This window comes from Centroberyx gerrardi, chromosome 11 (assembly GCF_048128805.1).
Source record: "Centroberyx gerrardi isolate f3 chromosome 11, fCenGer3.hap1.cur.20231027, whole genome shotgun sequence".
Classification (NCBI taxonomy): Eukaryota; Metazoa; Chordata; class Actinopteri; order Beryciformes; family Berycidae; genus Centroberyx; species Centroberyx gerrardi.
The window spans coordinates 25,219,077-25,242,532 of record NC_136007.1 but is presented as its reverse complement, the minus strand read 5'-3'; the positions used below and the strand labels follow the sequence as shown (position 1 = coordinate 25,242,532).

The window sequence follows — 23,456 nt, the reverse complement described above, 5'->3', positions numbered from 1 at the left end:
CAAATATAAAGTCAGATTTGTTTTTCTAAAGGACCACGGAAGGGGTGCTGCCAGTCCAGAGGACTAAAGCTGATAGCAATGGAGGGGGAGGGGGGGGGGGGGGGGGGGATCAGGATGGCAACTTGGTCCCTTCAATCATCTTTATCGGCCTATGTGTTTCGGAGCACATTGTGACAAAGGAGCTTGCTCTGAAACATGTAGGCCAATAAAAATGATCAAGCTATTTGCTTCAGAATACATTTAGAGATGCACTTCAAAATATGCAAAAATTGGTGCCAACACTTACTGTATACGTCGATGATATTCAGTTAAAATATATTTTAAGTGGCCACAATCTATTTTGGATATACTTGCAGATATAGAGTATGTTGTCAAGACTGTATAGGAAGAAAATGTATGTTCCAGTGACCAAAATATATTTCAAATAAAAGCCATCAAGAGCTGTACAAGATGTACGTCCATTTGATCGCCCCAAGTGGAGCTGTGGCCATATGCATTGATGAGTTATTATCCGTGAAAACTGATTTTGTCTCTGAATTCTTCTGTCACCCATAAGAGCCAGCAGCTCCAGCTTGAAAGAACCATAGTTTTGATATATGGGAATCAATCTATTACTACCACAAGCAATGATTCAGACATGACATTCAGTCCAGTGCGGTTCAGTTGGGTTCATGAGACAGGCTTGTTTCTGTGTGCAAATATTATGATGGCTGTGATTTATATTGAGACAGATATATACTAGTGGTGTAGACACCATAGAAATGTCGCACAGTCTGCAAAATGTTCCTAACTTTGATTATACACAGACTTTTGAAGATTTCTGAAGATACTGTGCTGGAGTATGTTGACTTTTATCCAAGCCAAGAAAGCCAAAGGGGGTTTCTCTTTTTTCTCTCCCTACAAATGGGCCAATTTGTCCATCTGGTATTTCAAACGCTGTACATCCAAGCTGTGGATCCAATCACAATATTGCAATGTGTTTGATTACTGTGGGAACTTTCAAGTGGCGACCGGAGATGTAGGCGACTGTGCGAGGAGAAACAAATGGCTTTGCCCGGGGTGACAGAGCAGCAGAAGGCTTTGCTTGTGTGCAGTCTGGTGGTGCACGTGTCTGGGTCTGGCCATAACGAGGACACCAGAGACTCACAGTTTACAGTGCTTACAGAGGCTGATGCATCTCAAGGTCACAGAGCTAGAAAACTGGACTTAAAAGGACTACACCCCTCCCACCCCCGACCCCACTTCCTCGGATCCTCTTACACTGTTATAGAGCTCATCAATCTGTGATGTTCACTGCATTCCAGGAGTTATTTTGTGATGAAGTGTTGTAATTTACTTTTTTTGGTGTATCCACTTTCCCTCAGCCTGCCTCTTGTACTTCTACTTTAGTTAGTGATTTACTACGTTTCCCAGAATGCCTTTTGACATCCCCAAGAGAAGGGGAGTGAACTTGTTGCTTTAAATCAAAGCTAGCTAGCCAACTAGTTTCTGAACAGTGGGGCATGTCTATGATTGTGGCCACGCCCTTTCATCAAATCGCAGCATGTCTTGTGGCTGCATTGCATTCTGGTCTGTCGAGGCTGCTGTCAGTGGAGAAATTGGTCTCTCTGCCACTTCTGTAATGGATTTCTCCCTGTATGATTGTTGAACTTCTGTGCAAAATGGTGAGTCTAGAAAGAAGCTCTTGCTCTTTGATTCTGAGGGACTGACACCAAAACATGACGTTTCTGCTATCAAATTCCATTGTAGCTGCACTGGAAATATCTTGACATGACATCACGTTGTCTACATTTGCCGAGTTATCCACAGGAATTTTTTTTTGTTGAAGTGTTTTAGGGTGGATTTACCACTAACAGGTTATGTGAGGAGCAGCTCATTAAACCAGAGTGGGGAGGTAGTTTGTTTCCCAGTTGCCACGTTTACAGCATGTGAGCAGTAGTCACAGTGGGGGGCCAATGCTGAGTTGCAGAAAAATGTTGAAAGGATACTTCCTGGTGTTAAGTGGCTAATGGATATAATATTGATTTGTTTGAAAGGTAACATATTGCTTTCCACCATTTGAAAGGTAACAGTGCTTTTCACTCTTAGTACAATTAGCAATACTGCAATTTAAAATTGGTTTGGATAGAAAACTTTGGATAGAAAAAAGACTAATGACTTTTATAGTTTTATATTTTATATCACTCTGCAATTACAAATCACTTGTTGCAAAATCAGTCAGTGGTATGCATAATATTTCTGTCATTATCATTTTAGCACACTTTGCTCCTCATGGTACTCATCAAACCATTTTGAGACAATTGCACAAAAGTAAGAAAAATCAGTTTAATGGAAAGTGAAGATAAAGCACTAGGAGTGATGATTCAACACAAATGGCAAAGACAATAGGAAATCAGTTTCTGTAAAAAGAAATGTTGCATATTTTATATATTTTTTTTAAATAGTAATAAGACTTAAAAAGTAGACTGTCCTCATTGCAAGATGTTCACAGTCGTAAGGATGCAAGAGATGATCTTCAAATACCCCGACTGCTGTTTTATTCAATCACGGGTTAATGCTTCGCTCTTCATTGCTTGCTTCCTCTGTCTGTCCAATTCTCTTTGAGTGCATTAAAAGAGTAAGCTTGGATAAGAAAGATAGAAAAAAAGATTTGTGAATACAATGCTGGCTTGGTGCCAGCAGCTTCAACTTTGAGTGAATGGAGAAAGGGGGAGTGTTGTTCTAAGTGCTGGAAGTAAATCTGAGAATTCAAAGTCTCTAGCCACTTCTATTATTCAAAAGACACATGGAACACAATGAAAACAAAAGAGGCAACGTAGTGTGTACGTCCGCGCATTCGTGTGTGTATGTGTGTGTTTCAGGGTTCTACGTTCTTCCCGTCTACATCACACTGGAAAGCTTGATGCATTTGGTGCATAATTTAACTGTGCTGTATCTCCCTTCGCTCTGCGGGACATGACATCATTGTTCTATGGAAATGGCAGTACATGTGCAGTTGTGTTGCTTGCTGAGTAGAGGTCTACCTTTTCTCCTGAATACACTGTCTATAAAAAGTATACTCTTCCCTCAACTTTTGGAACACTTTCTTTTGCCACAAAATGAGTTCAAAATATATTTACCTGGGATTTTTGCACACCGCACACTCTTTTCTGTGCACTGCGTACTCTTTTCTATTAAAGTAGAATGGAAATTAAAGAATAAATCCATGACATTTTGCTATAAATACAATTACATTTTGCTACTCTCTATCACTTGATATAATAGAATAGCGATTCAACCTATAGCCAGTTCATGAAAGCTTTTAAATTTGCTGTTCATAACACCTGGTTTCGAGTAGGTCTTTCCCAGTGTTGTGCCAAAATTTGTTTCCCCTAAAAAAACAGTGTTTCCCCTGGCGGTGTGTCTTTGCCTCGATTTCACGTTTGGGGAGAAAATTACATCATTTCAGGCTATACATTAATCTATTTGTCATTTATCCCCCATGACAACTTCCTGGTACAGGAACTGTACACAAACAAACCACTCTGAGGACAAAATGAGGACACATTGCCAGGGAAACACATTTCTTTAGGGGATACATTGGGAAAAATCCTCTGGCACACAGGAAGGATGCATTTTATGTTTTCAGACGCAGCGACAACGGTCTGTTTCCAGCTTTCCTGCTGGACTAACCCGACCATGTGCATCCGCCTGGTGCCAGTGGTCCAGGTGAAGATAACTGGGCCCCCGTGCAAATGTCCTCTGGTTGTGGCTGTCTGACAAGCTGCCCCTCATCCTTGGGCGGGACTGGCCCTGGTTCCGGGCCATGTATAAGGCCGCCCTAGAAGCACAGAGGGCCGGCCAGGTGTGTAGCTCCAGGAGGCGGTCCCAAGGACCAGCAAACGACATCTGCCCTGGCCGAGGAAGGTGAGGAGACGGACAGGCTAACCCTCGGTCCAATGTGTTCCACCAGGTTTCCCACCAAAACGCCTCTGGCAAAGAGCAGCTGCAAGACAACAGGCTGAAGCACTGCTGGAACCAGGTCCTGGAGGTGCAAGGGAACTGCCAGATAGAGGGCCGCCTCCCTTCCCAGTACTTCAAATTTAAAAATGGCCTCCTCTACTACGTGAAACCATGGAGGGGCGAGGACACCGACCTGCTGGTGGCCCCCTGATCCTGAGTGGGGACCACCTTGATCCCTTGATCCAGGACCCAACCTACACTCACACCACGATTCACTTACCTGTTTTTGTGATCACTAATAAATTCAGCCTCTGGGCCCACTGTTTCATCTGAACTTCATCTCTGTCTCTCACAATAATATATGTGAAGAAATGCTGTTTTGTAACACAAGATTCTGCAAAAAAGTCAAGGTGTCAACACTTTATAAAGCCATTGTACTAAAAGATAAGACCTAAACTAGGCCGGGTCTCAGGTCCAAAAAATACATGTATGACAGTCCCCCTTGGGTGCTGTTGTTTCGTATTGGGCCCTGGATAGTGAAGTCTCATTTTGGATTTTTTGATTCTCTTTTTTCATTTTTGATTGAAGGATAACTTGCAGTACAGATTATTGTCACTTTATGCTCACCATCATTTTGTTAAGTTTAATTCTGTTTTCATTATTTTGCTGCATGGTTGTCTAATGCATAATGCATGTATGAAACAAGGTCTGTCATAGAGAAAGGCCTGCTATAGGTTTTTTTTTTTACTAAAACAGTTTCTGTCATCATTTATCGGAAGAGGAACATTCATAGAGGGCACACTCTCCTCCTTAATTGCCTGACTTGGTGGCAATGATGCCTGCATCTGGCAGCAATGATAGCAGCCATCCTGAATAGCTGCACAAAGTCTCTTGACTTTTAGCCATCTTTCAAAAGATCTCATTTCCACCACAATAATTAGGGGAGTTCATGTTGTGAGGTGTTAGTAAATAGGGCGCTACCTATAATTAGCATGGCCTCACCAACAAGTCATTATTATATGCAAGAAAAAAAAAAGATTTACATCTGTATGGCCAGCACAGGCACAATTTGTATGTATTTTTCTGCCAACACTATAAGATAAACTCTGCACTCATTGCACACAGTATTCTAATTTGGAGGCATAGTGCAGAATTAACTTGGCAACACAGCAATGAAGGATTAAGGCTGAAATTTGAGGTGCATGAGGTTACCATCATATATCACCATCTGACTGCTTGATCCATGAATGACTTTCTTTGTACGAGGAGATACACCAACCAAGCAGGAACTATGGCCTACAAAGTGAGGCCCTTCTTATAGCCAGACAGGTGAAATAAGAGTCCCAAAATAGCATGGTAACCTTCCAAAATGTAAGCCAAGCCAGGAATGAACAGTTTGGAAATTGGAGGAGGTGGAAAAAAAATAGGAATGCATTTATTTGTAACTTTTTTTTAAAATTTACCCTTTATTTAACCAGGTAGTTTTATTGGGATTAAAAACTCTCCTTAGTGTTTTCCCTCTTTTCAACAGAGACCTGGCCAAGAAAGCAGCATCATGACAAGCATGAAAGCTGCGCACAAACAACGTACAACAATATTCATGAGCCAAAATACAATCAAAATCACAAAAAGGTAAATGCTAAGTCAGAAGTCATTATGTGAGCACTCAAAGAGCAGCAGTTCAATAGCGCATCAGCAGGAGCCGGGACCAAGCCTAAATAGATTTTGGTTAAACAAAGCACAAACAGCCCCTCATCGAGTCTGCCTTCAGATCCTTCATAATCATTTTAAACTCACAAAGAGAGACTAGCTCTTTCAGTTTTAAATCTTTTTCCCATGAGCCCTAAGCAGAGGGAGCAGAGTACATGAAAGCCCTTTGGCCTAATTCAGTTTGGATCTAGGAGACAGAGAGCAAAAACAATTCCATGACCACAGACAGTATTTTTCACAAGATTTTTTCTAGATAAATAAGAACAGAGATAATGGGGGTCACTGTCAGTAATAAACCTCATGATACACAATGCCTAAGTCATGAGGACATTGGGAAGAGGGATGTGAATATAAAACATTGCTTTAATAAAGTGCGGGCATGAAAGCGGTGGCAGCCAGTCTCTCTTGAACAACAAAAGAAAAGCCTGACATAAATGAAAGGTAGTTATCAATCAGTATGCTAAAGGACTTATGAGATTCAGTTTTCTTTGCCTTTATAACAACTTGGCACCAGGAAGTTTCCAACCTCCAAGTTGGCAAGAATACTGCATAACGCCACGTAAGCACACATATATGAATCTTAAAACAGTGTTGGTGTGTGAGCGTGCCATATGCTTAAGCTGTTTACAAATTGCGGCTGAAAAGTAATATTGTAGGAATAATGGAAATGAATTCTTCATCAGGATGGAGTTTTGTTTTGACAGGTTTAAGCTTAAGCATGCCAAGAAAGTACTGCAATTGCTGCAGTCTATAGGCTAAACCCTGCTTTATCCTACAAATAATTTGTGTTCTCAAGACACAATTACAGGCATTTAATTACATGCGTTTAATCCACCAGTAAACTATAATGACTGAATAACACTTCTCTACCTGTCATTGTGTTTCAGATTTGTATTTGTCAGGGTTTCTACAGACACACATTTGTATTTGTTCACCAGTGTGTGATACAGAATCAATTACTAGGATGTCGAGAGTAATTTCCAGAAGTTTCACAAAATTCTCCAATTAAATTACCAGAAGTGAGATGTTTTCAAGAGAGTTACACCCTGAAGGAAACATTGGTTCTCTAGATTCAGCAACTAATTACACTTTCAGCTTTGAAGTCTAAATTTATTTTTCTTTGTAAACATGGTGTTGGAAAGGTAGTTTACACATATTATTTCATATTTGCCTCAGTAAATATAGTCTTCTCATGAAAATGGGAGATATCTTGATGATCACAACAATTGTGACTGGTGGGCACTATACCATGTCTCATATTACACCTAATCATAGTGTTTTATAGATTTGTTTATATTGACTCGGATTACTATAAGTGAAATAACTTGTAATACATTTAATATTTCCAGAACAACCCACTTGCTCTAAATTCTATGATTTCAGAAGTAAATAGCCTGATTTTAATACATTTAAGAAAACGTGCTTATACTTGATTAATAATAGCTGCACTTAATTCTGTTTATATATTCCCTTTTTTAAAGATCATAAAGAGACTTTCATTATTATAACACTGATGCAACATACTGTGTTATAACACAAACCTAGACTGCAGAGCCTGAGGGCAACAACGTGGTTAAAACAACTACACCTGATTCATGTTAGAGTCTCGCTTGAATTACAGATTTACATCTCTTATGTAATACAGTGCATACGCATGCTGGCATAATTAGACATAGTGCTATATTTAGGTTTAATTACATCAGTAATGAAGTACACAGTGAGTATTGTGGCCTTGACGTTTGATCACTTCACACTTTTATGAATGCAGTATTAGGAGCAGTATTGATAGATATTGATTGTTGATATAAATACTTGTGCATATTGGGTATATCTGTGATACATAGTGAAAGCTCCACTTTCTATACACAATATTTGCCTTGTGTGTTACATTCCTTTATTGCTTTAAATGAAATTGTTTGATGTATAGTCAGCCGCCATCACAGACTTATAACAGGGCTCAGTGGGGGAAATGACTTGATATAGACAATGCATGTTATTGGAACAGGCATACAGATGAAACCAAATATCTACTCTGACAAAAACATGAGTTAACAAGATTGGGGTTGCTGTATCAATAGTAGCCATGTGAATAAGGTAAGAGAGCTTTGCGACAAGGCTGGAGTGCCTGTCGCTGGGTTCAGAGATATGAGCTGGCCTACACTACTTGACAGGCGTGTGATTTACAGCTGGGGAAAAATGGTAAGTGAATATTTTATGGAAACTCTGTCTTATGCCATGGGTCATTATAGTGACTGGCTGCCAAGCTCAACTTCTAACGTGTGTCTTACCTTTCCGTGGAATTTCAAATAAACTAATATCGATCACTTAAAAGGGTAATAATTACAGGTGAATATTTTTATGTTCTTGGACAAAAACCACTATACTATTCCTGCAGTATTCCTATAGGGACTTATAGTGTGTCTGTGGTACTCAATAGTAAGTTATCAGACTTCATCTTTTATCTCCTATAGTATAAGATTCCTCTACAGGGATAGTAGGATAGTTTAACTGATATTTTCTAGAAATTGTATTTGAGGATGGCTGTCATTCTTATTGATAAGGAAAATTGGAAGTAAATTGGTTAGTGTTTTATGTAATTATTTATTTACTTGGTTAATCTCACTTCTATTTTACAGCACATAAAGGGCTGAAAGCTGGTGGTTTCCTATCTGAGCCTGCAGCTGCTGCCTGCCTACCTAAGGCCACAGTAGTAAAAGCCTCCCACATCTTGTCAACTATAAATTCTTGTCTCGGTGTGAGTGATGCTTTCGGTAGCCATGGAAACCTAATATAATAGATACCCCCTCCCTGTCTCTCTCTGCCTCTCTCCCCCTCCCTCTCTCTCTCTCTCTCTCTCTCTCTCTCCCTCTCTGTCTGTCTCTGTCTCTCTCTCTCTCTCCATCCACACCAGGCTACTTTGCGCATGCACGGCCAGCTAAACCGAGCATTGCATCGACTCCAAGATGGCGGTAACACGGCTGGCTTGCCTCCTGACTCTGCTCTCAACTCACTGTAAGTAAAATAAAATCATGCAAAATGGCATTTATTTCCCCCTCTGTCTTCGGGGAGTGTGTCCTTCAAATCATATTCAACTCTCCATCTTTCTGGTCGAGGTTTTATAGCAGCGAAATACATTCTGCCTCAGAAGTAACCCTCTCTGGACCCAACTAACGTTAAAGTCAAGCCAGACGGACAGCAAGCCCAGTCATCCAGACTGGAAGTAAATGTACTCATTTATTTTCGGAACAAAATGATAAATGTAGTCGCTGTTTTCGGCGTGCTGTCCGCATGACTGGCCAATGTGCGGGTCAAGCCCTCGTTTTAGTCCGCAAGCTCTATTGTAATCCATCGCGTAGTCTGCCTCACTGTTTTAATCAGATTCGGATAACTATTAAAATATGTAAAATGGTTAAATATCTACATACACATGGGCACAGGACGATGCTAGTATCTGAACGCTATTTTGAGCTCTCGCATTAGTTCAATTAGCGGCACATTTCGGAGTCTGGTTGAGCCTCCACGTTTTTTGTCTTCACTTTGAAAAAGTTTGAACCACTCAAGTTCGGAGAGCGAGTTTATGTATGGGAATTAAATATGAATTAGGTCTGTTTCGTGCCGTGTACCGTTAACTGTTTGACATTGTGTTTGGGCCGTGGTGATGGTAGTAATGTTGAAAGTAGTGATGCGAGATAACGGTTTTTCCTGCGGGGGAATAAAGCAGGCTGTCCGCGGGAGGAGCCAGACCAGTGTCAACCAGCCTGCCCCCTCCTCCCTCTGAACTCTTTCAAACCAGACCAGAGATGTAGCGGTAAACAAAAACAGCCAGCAATATCACCGAAAATCAGTTAACTTATGCTTTTTCCCCCTTAAATACTCATAACTTTAGTTTATTAAACGGATAAATCAAAGCTGTTTTAACATACTCGATAAACTCACACCTGTGACAGCGTAGCAGTTAATTTAAATATTAATGCGCTAACCGAAAATCACTGCACATACCAGTTTTTGTGTCGCTTAGAAACCAAGTTGTTTAGCTACAGTTTAGTTTTTTGTCGCAAGAACATCACATAACGCTAATTATTCTTTCTATATAACTATTGCCGATTAATAATTAAAGATTTATTGGACATGTTTTAATAAAACGGTGTGTTACCACTGCTTTTTAAAAAAGGATAAGCCACTTGTTGCTGTGCTTTGCAGCAGTCAAGATGTTTTTTTTGCTCCTCTGCGTCATGCCTAACAACGCCTCTTAGCTGCTCTAAAACCTCTGTGTAAAGCACTGCTTCTCGTGGCTTAGTGCTAAAATAACTTACACAGCTTGATACTACTTACTATGAAGTAATGTCATATAGATTTATTTCAGGCTATAAAGGTGGGTAAATTATATCCCGCAAATAAAGTGGGTAAACCTGAGTTTAGGGGATTTACCCTCCACTGCATCCCTGAATGAGACAATGGGAGGCTCACATGAAACTAGCAGTGTCCATTATGTTAAGGGGGAAGGGGAATCTCTGAGTATGAAATCCTATCTGATTTTATGAAGTCATTCTGAAAATGGATTTAGATCTTTATAATTAGGGCATAGCACGCTGATTGTTTGGCTTTGCTTTTGAAATTTAAGAGTAAGAAAAGTCGTTTGATTTTAAGTGCAATAAAAAAATTATAACACTTTACTTGAGGTGTTACTTGGAAGGCATTTACAAAATTATTCATTAATTGGCATTGGTACTTTAATGCTATTCATGCATGAATAACTGTACTACAGTAAGAACTTGGCTATAACAGCATAGCATGAAATGCGGTTGCTTCGCTTGTTTCCCCTTTAAGTATATTAAGCAGGTCTGAGAAGACAGACAGACAGAACAAAGGGAAGCACAGATGTCAGAACCTGCCTACAGCTCCTGTGATCTTTCAAGTGTGTGGATTGGCTTATTCTCTGTGATTTAATTAGGGATAGCAGTGGAGCTTGTTTCAAATCTGTTGCTGGAGTCTGAACACTGTCTTGACATACCTTAAGGCTGCATAGCATAGCATTTTTTTCGAGTGATACATTTCAAAGTCAGTACTGTTAATGGTCTGTACCCTAAGTAAATCTGCGAGAGGGCATGGTGTCAGCACAATTGACATTTTCAGGGGGGGAATGAGCTGGCTAAGATTTAAGAATTTCTTTTGTCTTGCCTGGACAGGGTTTAGCCATGTTGTCAGCTGGCTCACAGCCAGCATCTCCACTGTCTTTAGAACCAGGCCAAATCTGGCTAGACTGCAACTGACTAAAGCTGGCCAGAAGCCATGTTATGAATTACTAATTGGTGCTGATTAATAGGGACTGATTGTAAATAGAATGCTTCTTGTTTCTCATAGAAAAGCTTAGCTTCAAATTCAGGTTTTGATGTTTCACAAAGTGAGCAAATGGGAGAAGAATGTATTGTTTTGCTTCTTGCTCAATAGCTCATAACTATCTGTTAATTCTGTGTGTTTGAGATGTGCTTGTTATTTTCAATTCATGGCATTCTTTGGCTATCTGGCGTCACCATCCAACCCCAGCCATACCAATCCTCGGCTACACCCAGCAAGACAGAACATAGCTGTAAATATCAGCTCACTCCTCTTTCAACCGAGCAAAAGACTAGGGTGATTGTTGTTTTAAGTACGCGTGCTTACTGCAGACTTTCCAATCTAACCTAATGGAATGCATTGACATTTTCCATTGTTGGCTTTACCTGAACCATTTTACTTTAACAAATTCCAAAGAAAGTGGTACGCACTTAGGAGGACATCTGCCAGGATCCTCCTGCCAAGAGCATAGCCAAGATATGTGGGAGCTTGGATGATGCTCAAAGTGGATTAGTACTGAGCTAATATAAACTTTGAGATCACTGCTTTGACTCTTATAAGAAACACCTGTGGAGATCTATACACTTGAGACCTTATTGCTGTATTTTTGATAATACTTGGATCACCTTCAGCAAATTTTGTTACAGACAAAGAGAGATCATAAACTTTTTAAATGAATAAATGAGACTCAAATGAGGCAAATGAGACTCAATTAATCGGCTTTTACTACTTAACATTCTAGTGTTGAAATTGTGTGTTGCGTAATTACTGTCAAAGGCATGGACAACTGACATTTTTATGACTTGACATTGTCATTATTTTCACCTCATGACTCTCAGACTAATTCAGTTTGAGCTCTTTGTGTCCAAGACGAAGTCTCGTTATCAGAATAGATAAGATAAAGGAGAAAGCTGTCCGCTAGATTGTTGTTCTGACTCCCCTGTGTTTTCTCCTGATAAGTCGTTGCATCATGCAGAGAGCTTTGAACACCCACTACCCCACACATAACTGGGGTGCTGCTCACCGGGTGACGCTTCCCAGCTTCCCAGCACACTCTTCAAACATTTGTCTAAATGAGAGCCAAGCGACAGCAGTTTTCTCATTGTTTAGCATGTGCGGCATAGCTGGCTGGCATGGCAGGAGTCGGTACGCCCCAGGATAAGTGCTGATAGTGCCTCCCCCAGGAGGTGCATGTTGTCAGATGTTTCCCTACCCTACCCAAAGCTTGTGAGCAAATGTTTGGAGCACTCTCTGAATGGCATGTTGGGCCCCTGTGGGCAAGTCACATACAGTCTGACATTTTACTGCAGAGACAGTAAATGGCAGAGTAAAGCAGGGACAACAGATAAACAGAGAGGAGTCCCTTCCTGCTCAGCACTTGTTTGTTACAATGTAGGAGTTATTCTCGCTAGAAAGTACCTGAGCGAGAGATACGGGTGGCATTATACATTTATCATACGTAACACCCTATCCTGCAACTAGAGTGTTGTCAATTTGCTTTCAGCTCAAGTGGAACAGCAGAGAAGTATGTCTGTATTTCCAGTTATGAAGGACCTGAAAGGCTGCTCTCTATGCTTGTTTGCTATTTTGTGTAATTATTTTCTCAAAACCCCAAAACTTTGGCGTCATTCTAAGTGAAAAGGCACTGCAGTCGTCCATGTGAATGTCTGCGTAACAGCAGTCTTTCCGTGGGATAAAGTCAAAGTAGCACATGGCCCTTACTGTGGAATGATCCGAAACAGCTGAGCAGGAGTGGGTGGAGGTGTTTTGGTCAGCATCGCGGACGTGACCAGAAATATCTGCGGCGTCCCTCCCAAACCTGAGTGTGTGTGTGTGTGTGTGTTAGCAAATGCAGCATTCCAAATAGAAAACACATGGAGGCAAAACCTTCATATCGTATGTGCACTGACTAACAATCATAACCACCTGTTTTCCTAAGAGATAAAAGGGACCCCTGTTGATGAGTTGGCTGAGGTCAAAGCAGAAGAGAGTGTTGTAAAGAAAGCTCAACTGTTGCTGGTGGAAGGAGTTTAGAAAGCAAGCTGGATTTGACGATACCTCTCCCGAGACAGAAATCCGTTTAAACTTGACACAGAGAAGAATTCAGCCCCCTATCCTGCTTTTATCATTTTCCCTCTCTCTGTAAGCTGTAGCAGATGCTGAGGTTGAAAGGCAAACACTAACATGCTCACGTTCCAGAAATGGCAAGCATGTGCATGCTTCAAATGTCAATAAGACTACCATGTGAAAGAACCACTGGTCAAAAACTAGAACCCAGCCTCCAGGCAGAACATACCGGCCAGTAACTCCGTATGAAAATATTATAACGGCCTTGGCCTGACTCATGGAAAAAGGAACATATTTAGTGTAAGCATTTCTCTCTAAAACTGGCCAGATTTACAATCAGAGGTGCACACAAGAAGGAGATCTACAAGAAAGAGACATAATTGTCGTCCTGTCTAGGATAATGAGCTTCTGGGAATTATGGCCCTTCCTCAATAGCAGGCTAAAGTGTTTGTTTATTTTGCCAAGACATTATTATTGGATGTTTAGGCTATCAACAGGATAATCTCTGAGATGCCTCTCCACTGGCTGTCTGAGTTTAGGGCAGCGTTAGGGTGGTTTCCTGTTTGACGATCTTTATCTGTGGTCACATGGTCCCTAGGGGGAGGAAGCGCCGGAGCAGTTTCCCTCCTGGTGTGCTCACTGGATACTGACGGAGTATATCAATAGGTCAAAAGAGACCACCATCGATCAAACATTGGGATGCTGTCAGCTTAGTGAAATAATTAGGGGTTTCATTAATGACATGGCAGAGGCAGTGAACTACATGTGGCTGAGCGGCCGTCGCTCTGAAAGGAAAAAGCTCGGGGCTGGGCTCCACGCTGAGAGTCATAACCAGATAATCGCTCCGAATTCATCCTCTGTTTACCAGGCTGTAACAAAAGGCAATTACCGTCTAAAAATAGCCAAAAGGCAGAGTCATATGACAAACCTCAGGTGTTTGATCACAGTTCATTCCAAACCATTGGGCCCATAGTCAGAACCTACTGTAAATATGATTCAGGACAAAACATATATAGACTAGCAATATCTAAAGCAGTTTTTGAGTTTGGTGTTTTTCCAGTTACTTTGCATGACCAAGAAACTTTTCATCTAAACGTATAATAATAATCACAACAACAATAATAACAGCACTTTTCAAAATCAGTGTTACACAGCACTTTACAATAAATAAAAACACAAACAGAAAAAAAGACTAGAGTGATACATAGTGTAATAAAGTAACATTAACGTAGGGTAAAAGCAATTCTAAAAAGTTATTGAGAAAAGGCGAATCTATAATTGAACGTTTTTTAAAATGGGCTTAAAAGAAAATACTGATTTGGTCAGCCTGATCTCTGCAGGTATGTAATTCCAAAGTCTACAGGCCATGATGGAAAAGCCTCCATCATTCATTTTTCAGTTTAGGATCTGGCGTAACTAAGGGCTCAGTCCGATGATCTCAGGTCACATATCAGCTCATCTGGGATTTAAAGTTCTCTAATAAAGCCACGAGCCAGACCCAGGCGAGCCCTAAAATTAATCAGTAAAATATTAAAATGAACTCTAAAACTCAAAGGTAGCCAATGCAGGGAGGATGAAATAGGGGTGATGACTCCCAACTCTGGCTAAAAGCTTTGCTGCAGCATTTTGGATGAGTTGTCGGACAGGAGAGAGGCTTTTAAGTTTTTTAAGAGTTGAGAGAGTTACAGTAATCTAAATGAGAAGAAATAAAGCAGGGGCACTTTCTTCAGGTTGTCATGGGATAAAAAAAGGACTTACTGTAAAGACATTTCTTGGCAGGAGGAAATATGACTGAACAATCCTTTTGACCTGTTCATCTGAACTGAGATCTGGATTAAAAAAAATAAAAAATCACCCCAAGCACTTTTTCTAAATCTCATTCTCTGGATTATATTAAAGACCCCATGAAATGGAATTCCACGCAGCTGATGACGCATGGCTATGATAAAAAGGGTGTGAGCTCTCCAGTAAAGACAAACACAACTTTGTATACGTGTTACCTTGGAAACAAGACCCCAGCTGTTCACCTAAAGCTCCGAAATGTCAATCATAATGTGCCCCACCCCTGAGTGCAGGTTGAGCAAGCTGCCCTACACCGTGTTTGCAGGCTGCCATGAGTGCACATTTCTTGTGGATTTCTTGGCCTGTATCATCTCCTTGGATCACCTTATGATTGGGCATACTTGGCTTAGCATTTCAAAATAGTCATATTTCACTTCATGGGTTCTTGAAGTGATAACAGATAGGCTGCGGTGTAAGAAAATTATATCACAGGTAAGGTTGAGCAACCACTGAAAAGGTGCTCATAGATAGCACAGCCTCTAATAGGTTATTGCTCTTCGAAATTTTCTGCTCTTCGCTCGCTTATTCCAGCATATTACCAGAATTCATCATATTCTGTCAACATTATGATTTTTTTTTACAACAAAGTAGTCCCTAAACCCTGAGAGTTTTGACCTCAGTAATGATCTACAACAGTAATGCTAAAATCAAGACAAAAAATTGCCAAGTTAACTAGCTGTTAGTGAAGTCTTAAATGTTTTCAAACTGAAAAAAATATGAGAAAAACTGTTAATGACAAACAGCTCAACAGTCCATTTGTTTGGTCTTGATACTCAGAGAGACTGTACGTCAGCAGCCTAATGTTTCTTTATTTGACATGAATTTCACAGACACTAAAATAATAATAATAATAATAATAATAATAATAATCACTGAATTAGGCCTACTGCCTGGACCTGTACAGACCTCGGAAGGAGTTGCCAAGGATTGAAAATGGTCCTCCATTTCCCTCTATATCCAACATTTAGTAGTCTGTAAATACTGAGAGAGCTTCCACACCCATGTCCACTGACCTCCAGTCCCACATCAGCTCTGCATGGTACTGTCGTACTGTGGGGGCAGCACCAGATCTGTAGGCCACCAGATATGTAGCTATGGCAACAAACAGCATCTAGCTTTACCAGCCAGTCATCAGGCACATACCAAATGCTGTGATATCCACGATTGAAGCGAGGCTGTTTGACAGTCAAAGCCATTTGGGGAGATAGTGCAAATGGTTTAGGGCAAAGCTCGCCAGTTTAGTAGGGACACTAAATGACAGATAGAGAACTTCAGGTGAGATCCTTGCATCCTCTGAGACCAAGTGCAAAATGGCTTCAAAACAGCTTAGCTCAGCTCAGCAATATTCTCAGAAATGATAGATAGGGCCTGGTCAGCGGGGGGAGACTTGGACCTTGATGTTCTTAACTTTAAAAAAAAAGAAAAAAAAGTTGGAATTATTTATTACAAACTTGACAACCTCTCCCTCCAACAGTCCACTTGGCATTTTCAGACTTAGCACAACTAGATTTAGCGTATCAACAAAAAAACATATTGCTGAGATCTTAGAACAGCTCCTTAATTAAAATGGATTAACTAATTATTTTCTTGATGGTAACAAATCCATGTCGAGGCATAATCTTCATGTTGTATCTCTTGAAAGAGATACTCAATAGCTCTGTACTTGACAGGACAGTCTGCAGAGGGGGATTTCAGAGTGCTTGTGGTAAGACATGACACAGAAATCTTGGTGGCCATCCAAAGGGAGTTAGTAGCAATGAATAACTGGTGTGTGTGTGTGTGTGAGGGTAATAGGGGTGATGCTCTGGATTTCTGAGTAAAATGTTTCTTGCTGGTCCTATACAAAGTATTTGGCATTGATGCTTTAGTTCAGTGAGACATTCACCACTAATGAATTACGATGAGGCAAAAGCTCAGCATCAAATCATCCTCAATCATTCTTAAGACCGTCTCAAGCTTAGCTTAGAAAACACAGTTCACTGCTGACTGCTACGCGATGGCAAATTAGATTTTGGTTCAGAGAAGTTTTATGGCCATCAAAGTTTGTCACTGGCATTTGCTGCAACTGCCTTCGCCTCCCCTGGAGTTTGATACAGTGCTTCCAACCTAATGGAATTCAGATGTCACTTTGACTATGTACTTGTGACAGGTTGCAAGGCATTACACTTCAGAGCACAGCAAGTTCTTTCTCCTTGACCCAAAAGACATACTGTGTCTTTATGTTATACTAGCAAATGAGAACAGACAGATGTACAAGAAATGTTTTTTTTTTTTTTTCATGCAAATCAAACAAAAGGGGTATGGAAGCTACGATCAGTAGCTCCTCTGCTGTGGAAACCCCACCAGTGCCATCAGAAACGCAATGTGCATTCAGCTGACTGGCCAGATAGTGTTGGCAGATTGTAACCAGACCATCTGGCCATATGGTGTTAGGGCTATCCCTTCTGGGCTACTTAGTGGTAAAGATGTTGAGATTTAACTGGAATTGATAGCACTGTTATGCTATTTTAGAACTTGGCAGAAAATATCTTGCTAGAAAATAAACCAAATGATATTGATCCAAATGGTATTGATCTGTGAAACAAATGCCTGGCTTTTAGGCCAAATGATAAAAACAAAAAAAAAAGTTAAAAGTCCAGACTACAAGATGATCATGAAGACATTCAGCTGAGTGCTCTTCGTCTACATCCATTAAAACGTCATCATCAGCCGTGTGAAAAACTGTGCTTGTTGAAAGTGTTGTTGGATGGAACATGAATAAATAGTTAAAGAGAGTTGAAACGGTTGATATCTAGGGGCATTAATGGAATTTCCTGATTCTGTCAGAAAAGATCACGGGTACCCGGGCGCTCCATGCTTTTTAGGCTTTGCTGTGAATCGTGCTAGAGTACACGGCGGAAGCTCAGGGACGGCCTACACAGTCCAGTTGCCACATGTGTGTGAGGACATACTTTGGGTAAGTAAGTGCCTCAGATATTTGTCAGGATGCCAGACATAGGTGGCAAGTTTGGAACATGGTGGCCCTCGTCTGAGCTCCAATAGAGGGAGCGTTGCCTGTGGTTCTCCTTGGTTTCTGTGTCGTGGCAAGCGGTCGAGTGAGAGAGTGGGAAAGAGAGAAGAAAGCAATTTGGGTGATTTTCATCATGACTCAGTGGTTTGTCAGGCATTTGTCATCCTTGTAACAGGTCACTCAAAATGGCCAGGCTGCAGCCTCAAAGCTGATGAGAGACTTAAGCGTTAAGATGAGACTGCCTTATAATTTTAGCTACAGAGCCTAGTGGGGGACTGGTGAGATCAACAGGACTGTCCAGAAACGAGCAGCACTTGGAGGAGCATAGTCTTTTAAATGCATTTTCAGATACTGTACTCTGTATTAGCCTGGGCTCAGTGGTGGAAAACTAAAGAGATGGAGAAGAAATGAAGCAGAAATGGAGGATCAGCCAGTGAATGTTCCACATCCCATCTGCGCTAAGGGATTTCCTGACGTTTATGCCCGTAAAGGTTATAATTAAACTAAATTGTCAGCTTCTCAACATTAAGCCTCATATCCTGCCATGTAATACAGCAGAGACAACCCCAAATTGACCACTTTATCTCTTCTGCCATTTCCTTTCTCAAGACTGTCCCACTTCCAAAGTCAGATTAACATATTTATACAATGGTTTTTATCAGAGCTTACAAGATGACCTTAAATGGACCCATCAGGAACATGCAGATTCCTCACACAGCCTCAATAATCACGGAGCATTATTACCAGGGATTTTCTAAGACTTGAAAAGGATTGTCATAACGTTGAAAGATACCACAACAAAGGGAAAAAAGTCAAGCCGTTAATGCAGTTAAAGATGCCAGGAGTCAACAACTGTATTTTCAGCTCAAACAAGAACAAACACAGCAAGTTACACCGTAATAGGGATTTGTGTCTTTGTGTTAGTAATCATGCTTACTGGCCACATAAAATATATCCTCTAGAATTGCATAAACTTGGAATGACCCCAGTGGAGCAATCTTGCCAGGGAGCAGCAACAGGAGATTTTTTACGCTTAAATAGTTAAAACACACAGGTGATAGCTGTAGGAGTGAAACTGCACGCTGTTTGTAAGGTGCTTGACTAGTGTCGGATATGCTTGCTTAGCTCTTACCTTAAAACAAAGCCACGTCTCATAGTTATTCTCTGGAACCCAAGAATACAGAGAGCACAGATGTGTGGCTCCTAAAATATTCAACATACAAAAGCAAAGAGCCAACAAATAATTTATTGAGAAAATAAAGGAGAACAGTAGGAAACACGAGAACAAAAGCCATTTAGTCGGCAAGGGTAAAGTTTACGGCGCTCGCACAAGGCCTCAGAAAATGTGTGCGCCTGTTGTGGGTGGAGAACACGAGGGAAAACAACCACCCACCCACCCTACTCCACCCCAAAGTTGAACCCAGAACTCCCTCAGAGCCATCCATTCTGGCTCGATCTGGTTTGAGCTAGAACAATGATCTTATGGTTTTATGAGCTTTCCACACACACTTTCAGAGGGAATCTGTATCTCTGGGCTGACGAGTTGTCTCTAAACGGCCTCCGTCCAGCCGATGCCCGGTGTAATGAATCCCCCGCTCCTCCCCCCCTCCCCGCCCTTCCCTCCGCGCGGGTCATTCATGCAGAACTGACCGGCCGTACAGTTTTATCTCAGATCATCAACTCAAGATCATCACTGCTCACGTCTGTGGGCGGCCTCCTTCAGGGCAAGCGTTAGCGTGGCTATTCAGTGAGACACGCAGTTCAGCTGAGAAGGAGGGGGCTCAGAAGGCCTGCCATGAAGCGCTGGTATCCAACCTAAAGGTCCCACATGTGAGTAAAACAGCGATTATGTATGGGACTAAACCACTTACGTCTGCTCCATTATACTGTTTTCCCTTCAGTGTTGAGTGGGACGCATTTAAGCAGATCGAGCCTGGCCTTTTGCCAATCAGTGGTAGTCATCGCTTATCAGGGCCGGGCTTGCAGAGCGCAGCTCCAGAGATTTCAGTACAGTCTGGATATTCCTTACCGAGGGCAACAGGCAGACTAGTGACTCTAGTCTCTAATTGATGGAATATTCTGCTCACTGTGACTAATGTTCAGTTGTAATCACCGCCTATTAACGGGTTATTTTTTCCTACACGCAGCTGAGTCATTCCGCAGTTACATTGCTTGTACTGTAGTCAAATCTGTACCATTTAGACAGTTGAAAGGGAGCGCTGAAATAAAATCCATGGGGTTTGGATTTCCTTGCTGGATCAAGGTCCAGATGCGGGCAGGTCTCTGCTTTCCTATCAGCATGTAAACACCAGACAAGTGCATTATAATCTGCTTAGTAACACATTCCTGTATTCTTAGCTATAGAGAAAGAAAAGATTACATTTAAGAACGGTCTATCACACTATTTTGTTGTGTTGGCATCTGATTTTGAATATTGATTTTCACCCTGAGGACATAATTGTTGTAAAAAGGAGAAAATATTGACAAGAGGAGCAGATGTATGGCGGTTTTCCCCTACTCAGCTATACCAGACAGAATGCCACAGAGCACTTATGTTTGACGCAAGCAAAGACAGCAGGTGACTAAGGTCACCAGCTGTCCTCTATTCTTACCATGAAAGCACTTTGGAACTTGGCCATTGTTTCCCGGACCAATAGGTTGCGCTGTAACTTTGTACAGCACACCTTTACTTCCTGTGTGGCTGTATGAGCACGGTGGCATAGCTCACGTTACAGCCTGGAAACAGAACGGGTGGCACGGAGCGCTCGGTCGTTCGGCCGTCCGACGCATTTGGCTGGCATTTCCCACGGAAACCCATGGAGGATTCCTCCCTGAGCAGGTGATGGAAGTGAGGCTCCAGCGGGGAGGTCAGCAGTACCAGGAGCCTCAGATGGTTTCCCCATCCCTCCCCAGCTGTTGTTCAAGCCACATTCCCTGTCCGACAACTCAGGCGGCCTATGCAAACTATTTGAGTCTAGAGTATGCCTTTGTGCACATTTGTTGTCTGAGGGGGCAGCTCACTGGGTAACGCTTGCCCCGGAAATTGCACACTTTGATGTCTCAATATATTCTTTTTTGGTTTGTTTTGTGTTTTTTGACGTAGTAGGCACGTTGTGTTCATATTTAGCTGCCTCTTGAAATGATTAACAAATAGTCATGATTTATTTCCAGTTATGTGTTTTGCAATTTGGAATTTGCAAGTCTCACAAGTTCATTATGTGGCTTATGAGAGCGAGCGCCTCCACCCTTCTAACCATAAGTTATTTTGTCAGGCTGGCGTAAACAAACATCAAAACACAATCCATGCCGTTTCAATTCTCTGCATTTTGTGAAGCAGTGCAGTTTTAATGAATGTTGGTATAAACTATATATAAACTAATACAATTTTAACCATCAGATTCTCTATTAGATTCAAACTTCATCATGGTTAAAACACTTGTGAAAATCTTTTGCTACAAATCATGTCTGTTCTTTATTGAGCAGCACCTAATTAATAAAAGGAAGTAGTTGCATTATTGTAAAAATGTAGCTTAAATTTAACTATGAATGTTCATAACTTAGCTGAATTTTCACACAACTCCCACAGTCTTCTGGCGTTCAGAAAGAGCTACACCTCATCACCACAAATGTGCTGTTGGATTGTACTGATCTGTGCTTGTTACGTAACATGAGTATATTCCAACAAGTTTGCACATCAACCAGAAACCGCTTTTTAAAGGGGCTTCTGAACAAATACAGAAGAGAAAGTTGTAGCTCTTTTTAGATGATCTTGCCCTTGGGCTACTTTCTCCATTCAAAGTCTCATTGTGTTAAAAATGTGGGGGCATTTTGAAAAGCGACCCCAGTCCCCTCAACCACGCCTGTCAAAGCTCGTTTCACCTGTGACCAGTCGTCCCCACGCAGTCACACACTTTGGGTGACCTCACATTCTACACTCCTCTTCATGTACTCCACACTAATGCTTACTAAGGAACAATGAAACAGCCAGAATTGCCTCCCACAGCATTATACAAAACGCAGGCCAGTTGCCATAGTTTGTGAGGGGCGGGTTTAAAGGAAATCTTTTGTCAAAGTGTAAATCTTGAGCAGCAGTAACTTGTTTGACCCCTGACTCTCTGCTTGACAGTAGTGATTGAGTGCAGCTTTCCTATGCTCACACAGTCAGCAGTCACTCTTTTCTTTCTGGTTATGTAAGATATGAAATGGAAGCAACAAGCACATCCTGAATGTACATCTCTCAAAACTTCTCTTTTACATTATATTTCCTGAATTAAGGGTTGCATTTTCTGGGGTCTACTCTAAGTAATGGGGATTGACAGGCTTGATTTAGAGGCCTAACCCTATAGTCATACATCAATGCTTGCGAACCACAGTGAAAGCACATAGGCTGGTGGATGGGGACTGTTATTCATTTCTATACTGCCTTGGGTTTGCATGCCTGCATGCAAAACAATTAAATGGAATGGCATGTGGATGGGTTCTCAGGAATAAACAGGTTGTTAAGGGTACAGATATGAGTCAGCTATTGCAGGCACTGGTAATGAAAACCATACACAAAATCAGGCCAAGTGTTTCGAAATATATTGAAGATCCAAGTCTGCATATTTTTCTTTTCGCTAGTAGACATGGGAAAGAAATCAGTGTCTCAATCTGTAATTAAACATACATCATGTCAACTATTTCACCAGTCAGAAAGTGTACAGAAGGAAAAATGGAACTGGCCCATTGGGGTTACATTGTCCACACAACAGAGAGTTCAAAAGGGGAGGACATTTATACATTCAACTGGCCTAACTGCCACGGTTTGCAGCGTTCCTGCCTCACTACACAAGATGGCTTTTGTTCAAGGGTGCAAACAAAGGCCAATTAATGAGTTGTGCTATGGGGAGCCACTGCTGGAAGAGTAGACTTTAGAAACACTGGGGTTTGTCCTGGGCCTGCTGTTTCAGGGCCGATAGCATCTCGATGACTGAGCTGAATGCTGCTGGGAGGCCCTATTATGAAGAGTTTATGAGCTTCCTGCTGCCGTCTCACACATTGTGCTCCTGAGTGCCACAATTGTGCGGCTACACAGTTGAAGACGTGACTGTATCTGGCTCCACTCTTGTGTGCGTTTAAGGCACTGCTACATTTGTCTGTTGGCGTTCACACTTAGTTGGTTAGCATCATTCGGTTACAATGAGCTGAGATGAGATGACTCCAAGTGCAGCCGCTTGATAAAACTAAACTCCTGCTTATGCTGCGGATATTCAGGTTGTTGGGGTAAAGCAAAACTTGTGAAAACAGTGTTTTTTTAAAAAGTCAGCCAAGTTGAATAAAAAGTGAAACAGTTTGTGTGTCCCTAAAGGCTGCATCACAAAAAGCACCCTTTCAGCTCAGCTCTTTTCAGCCCACAGCGGCATCCTTGGAGCATGCAGGAAGTGAGGCAGATTAAACCTTTTGGACCTGCTAAGTCAACATGTCTCTGCTCTGCGGTGTTGCGTTATTGTTCAGCTGTCAGACGAGCGTTAGTTCATCGTAGTCGGCTACACTCACCGTCCACACACTCAAC

The 23,456-nt window shown here is 41.5% G+C and overlaps 1 protein-coding gene and 1 long non-coding RNA gene across 4 annotated transcripts in view; both read left to right on the top strand.

Annotated features, from left to right (window-relative positions):
• The first annotated feature begins 1,563 nt into the window (after nt 1–1,563).
• LOC144541792 (uncharacterized) lies at nt 1,564–4,267 on the top strand. 3 transcript variants are annotated; one of them, XR_013506854.1, is made up of 3 exons: nt 1,577–1,664; nt 3,629–3,844; nt 3,953–4,267. It is a non-coding gene; the product is annotated as an uncharacterized LOC144541792 (long non-coding RNA). The 3 variants fall into 3 exon arrangements; XR_013506855.1 differs by lacking the exon at nt 3,629–3,844 and having other exon boundaries at nt 1,564–1,664; XR_013506853.1 differs by lacking the exon at nt 1,577–1,664 and having other exon boundaries at nt 3,386–3,844.
• Nucleotides 4,268–8,566: 4,299 nt separating this feature from the next.
• The window catches only part of LOC139917126 (junctional adhesion molecule 3B-like), a 36,321-nt gene continuing 21,431 nt past the window's right edge, over nt 8,567–23,456 (top strand). Inside the window, exon 1 of the mRNA XM_071906188.2 lies at nt 8,567–8,664. Within this exon, the coding sequence (XP_071762289.1) occupies nt 8,616–8,664 (49 nt within the window). The 5' untranslated portion in view covers nt 8,567–8,615. The remainder of the gene's footprint in view (nt 8,665–23,456) is intronic.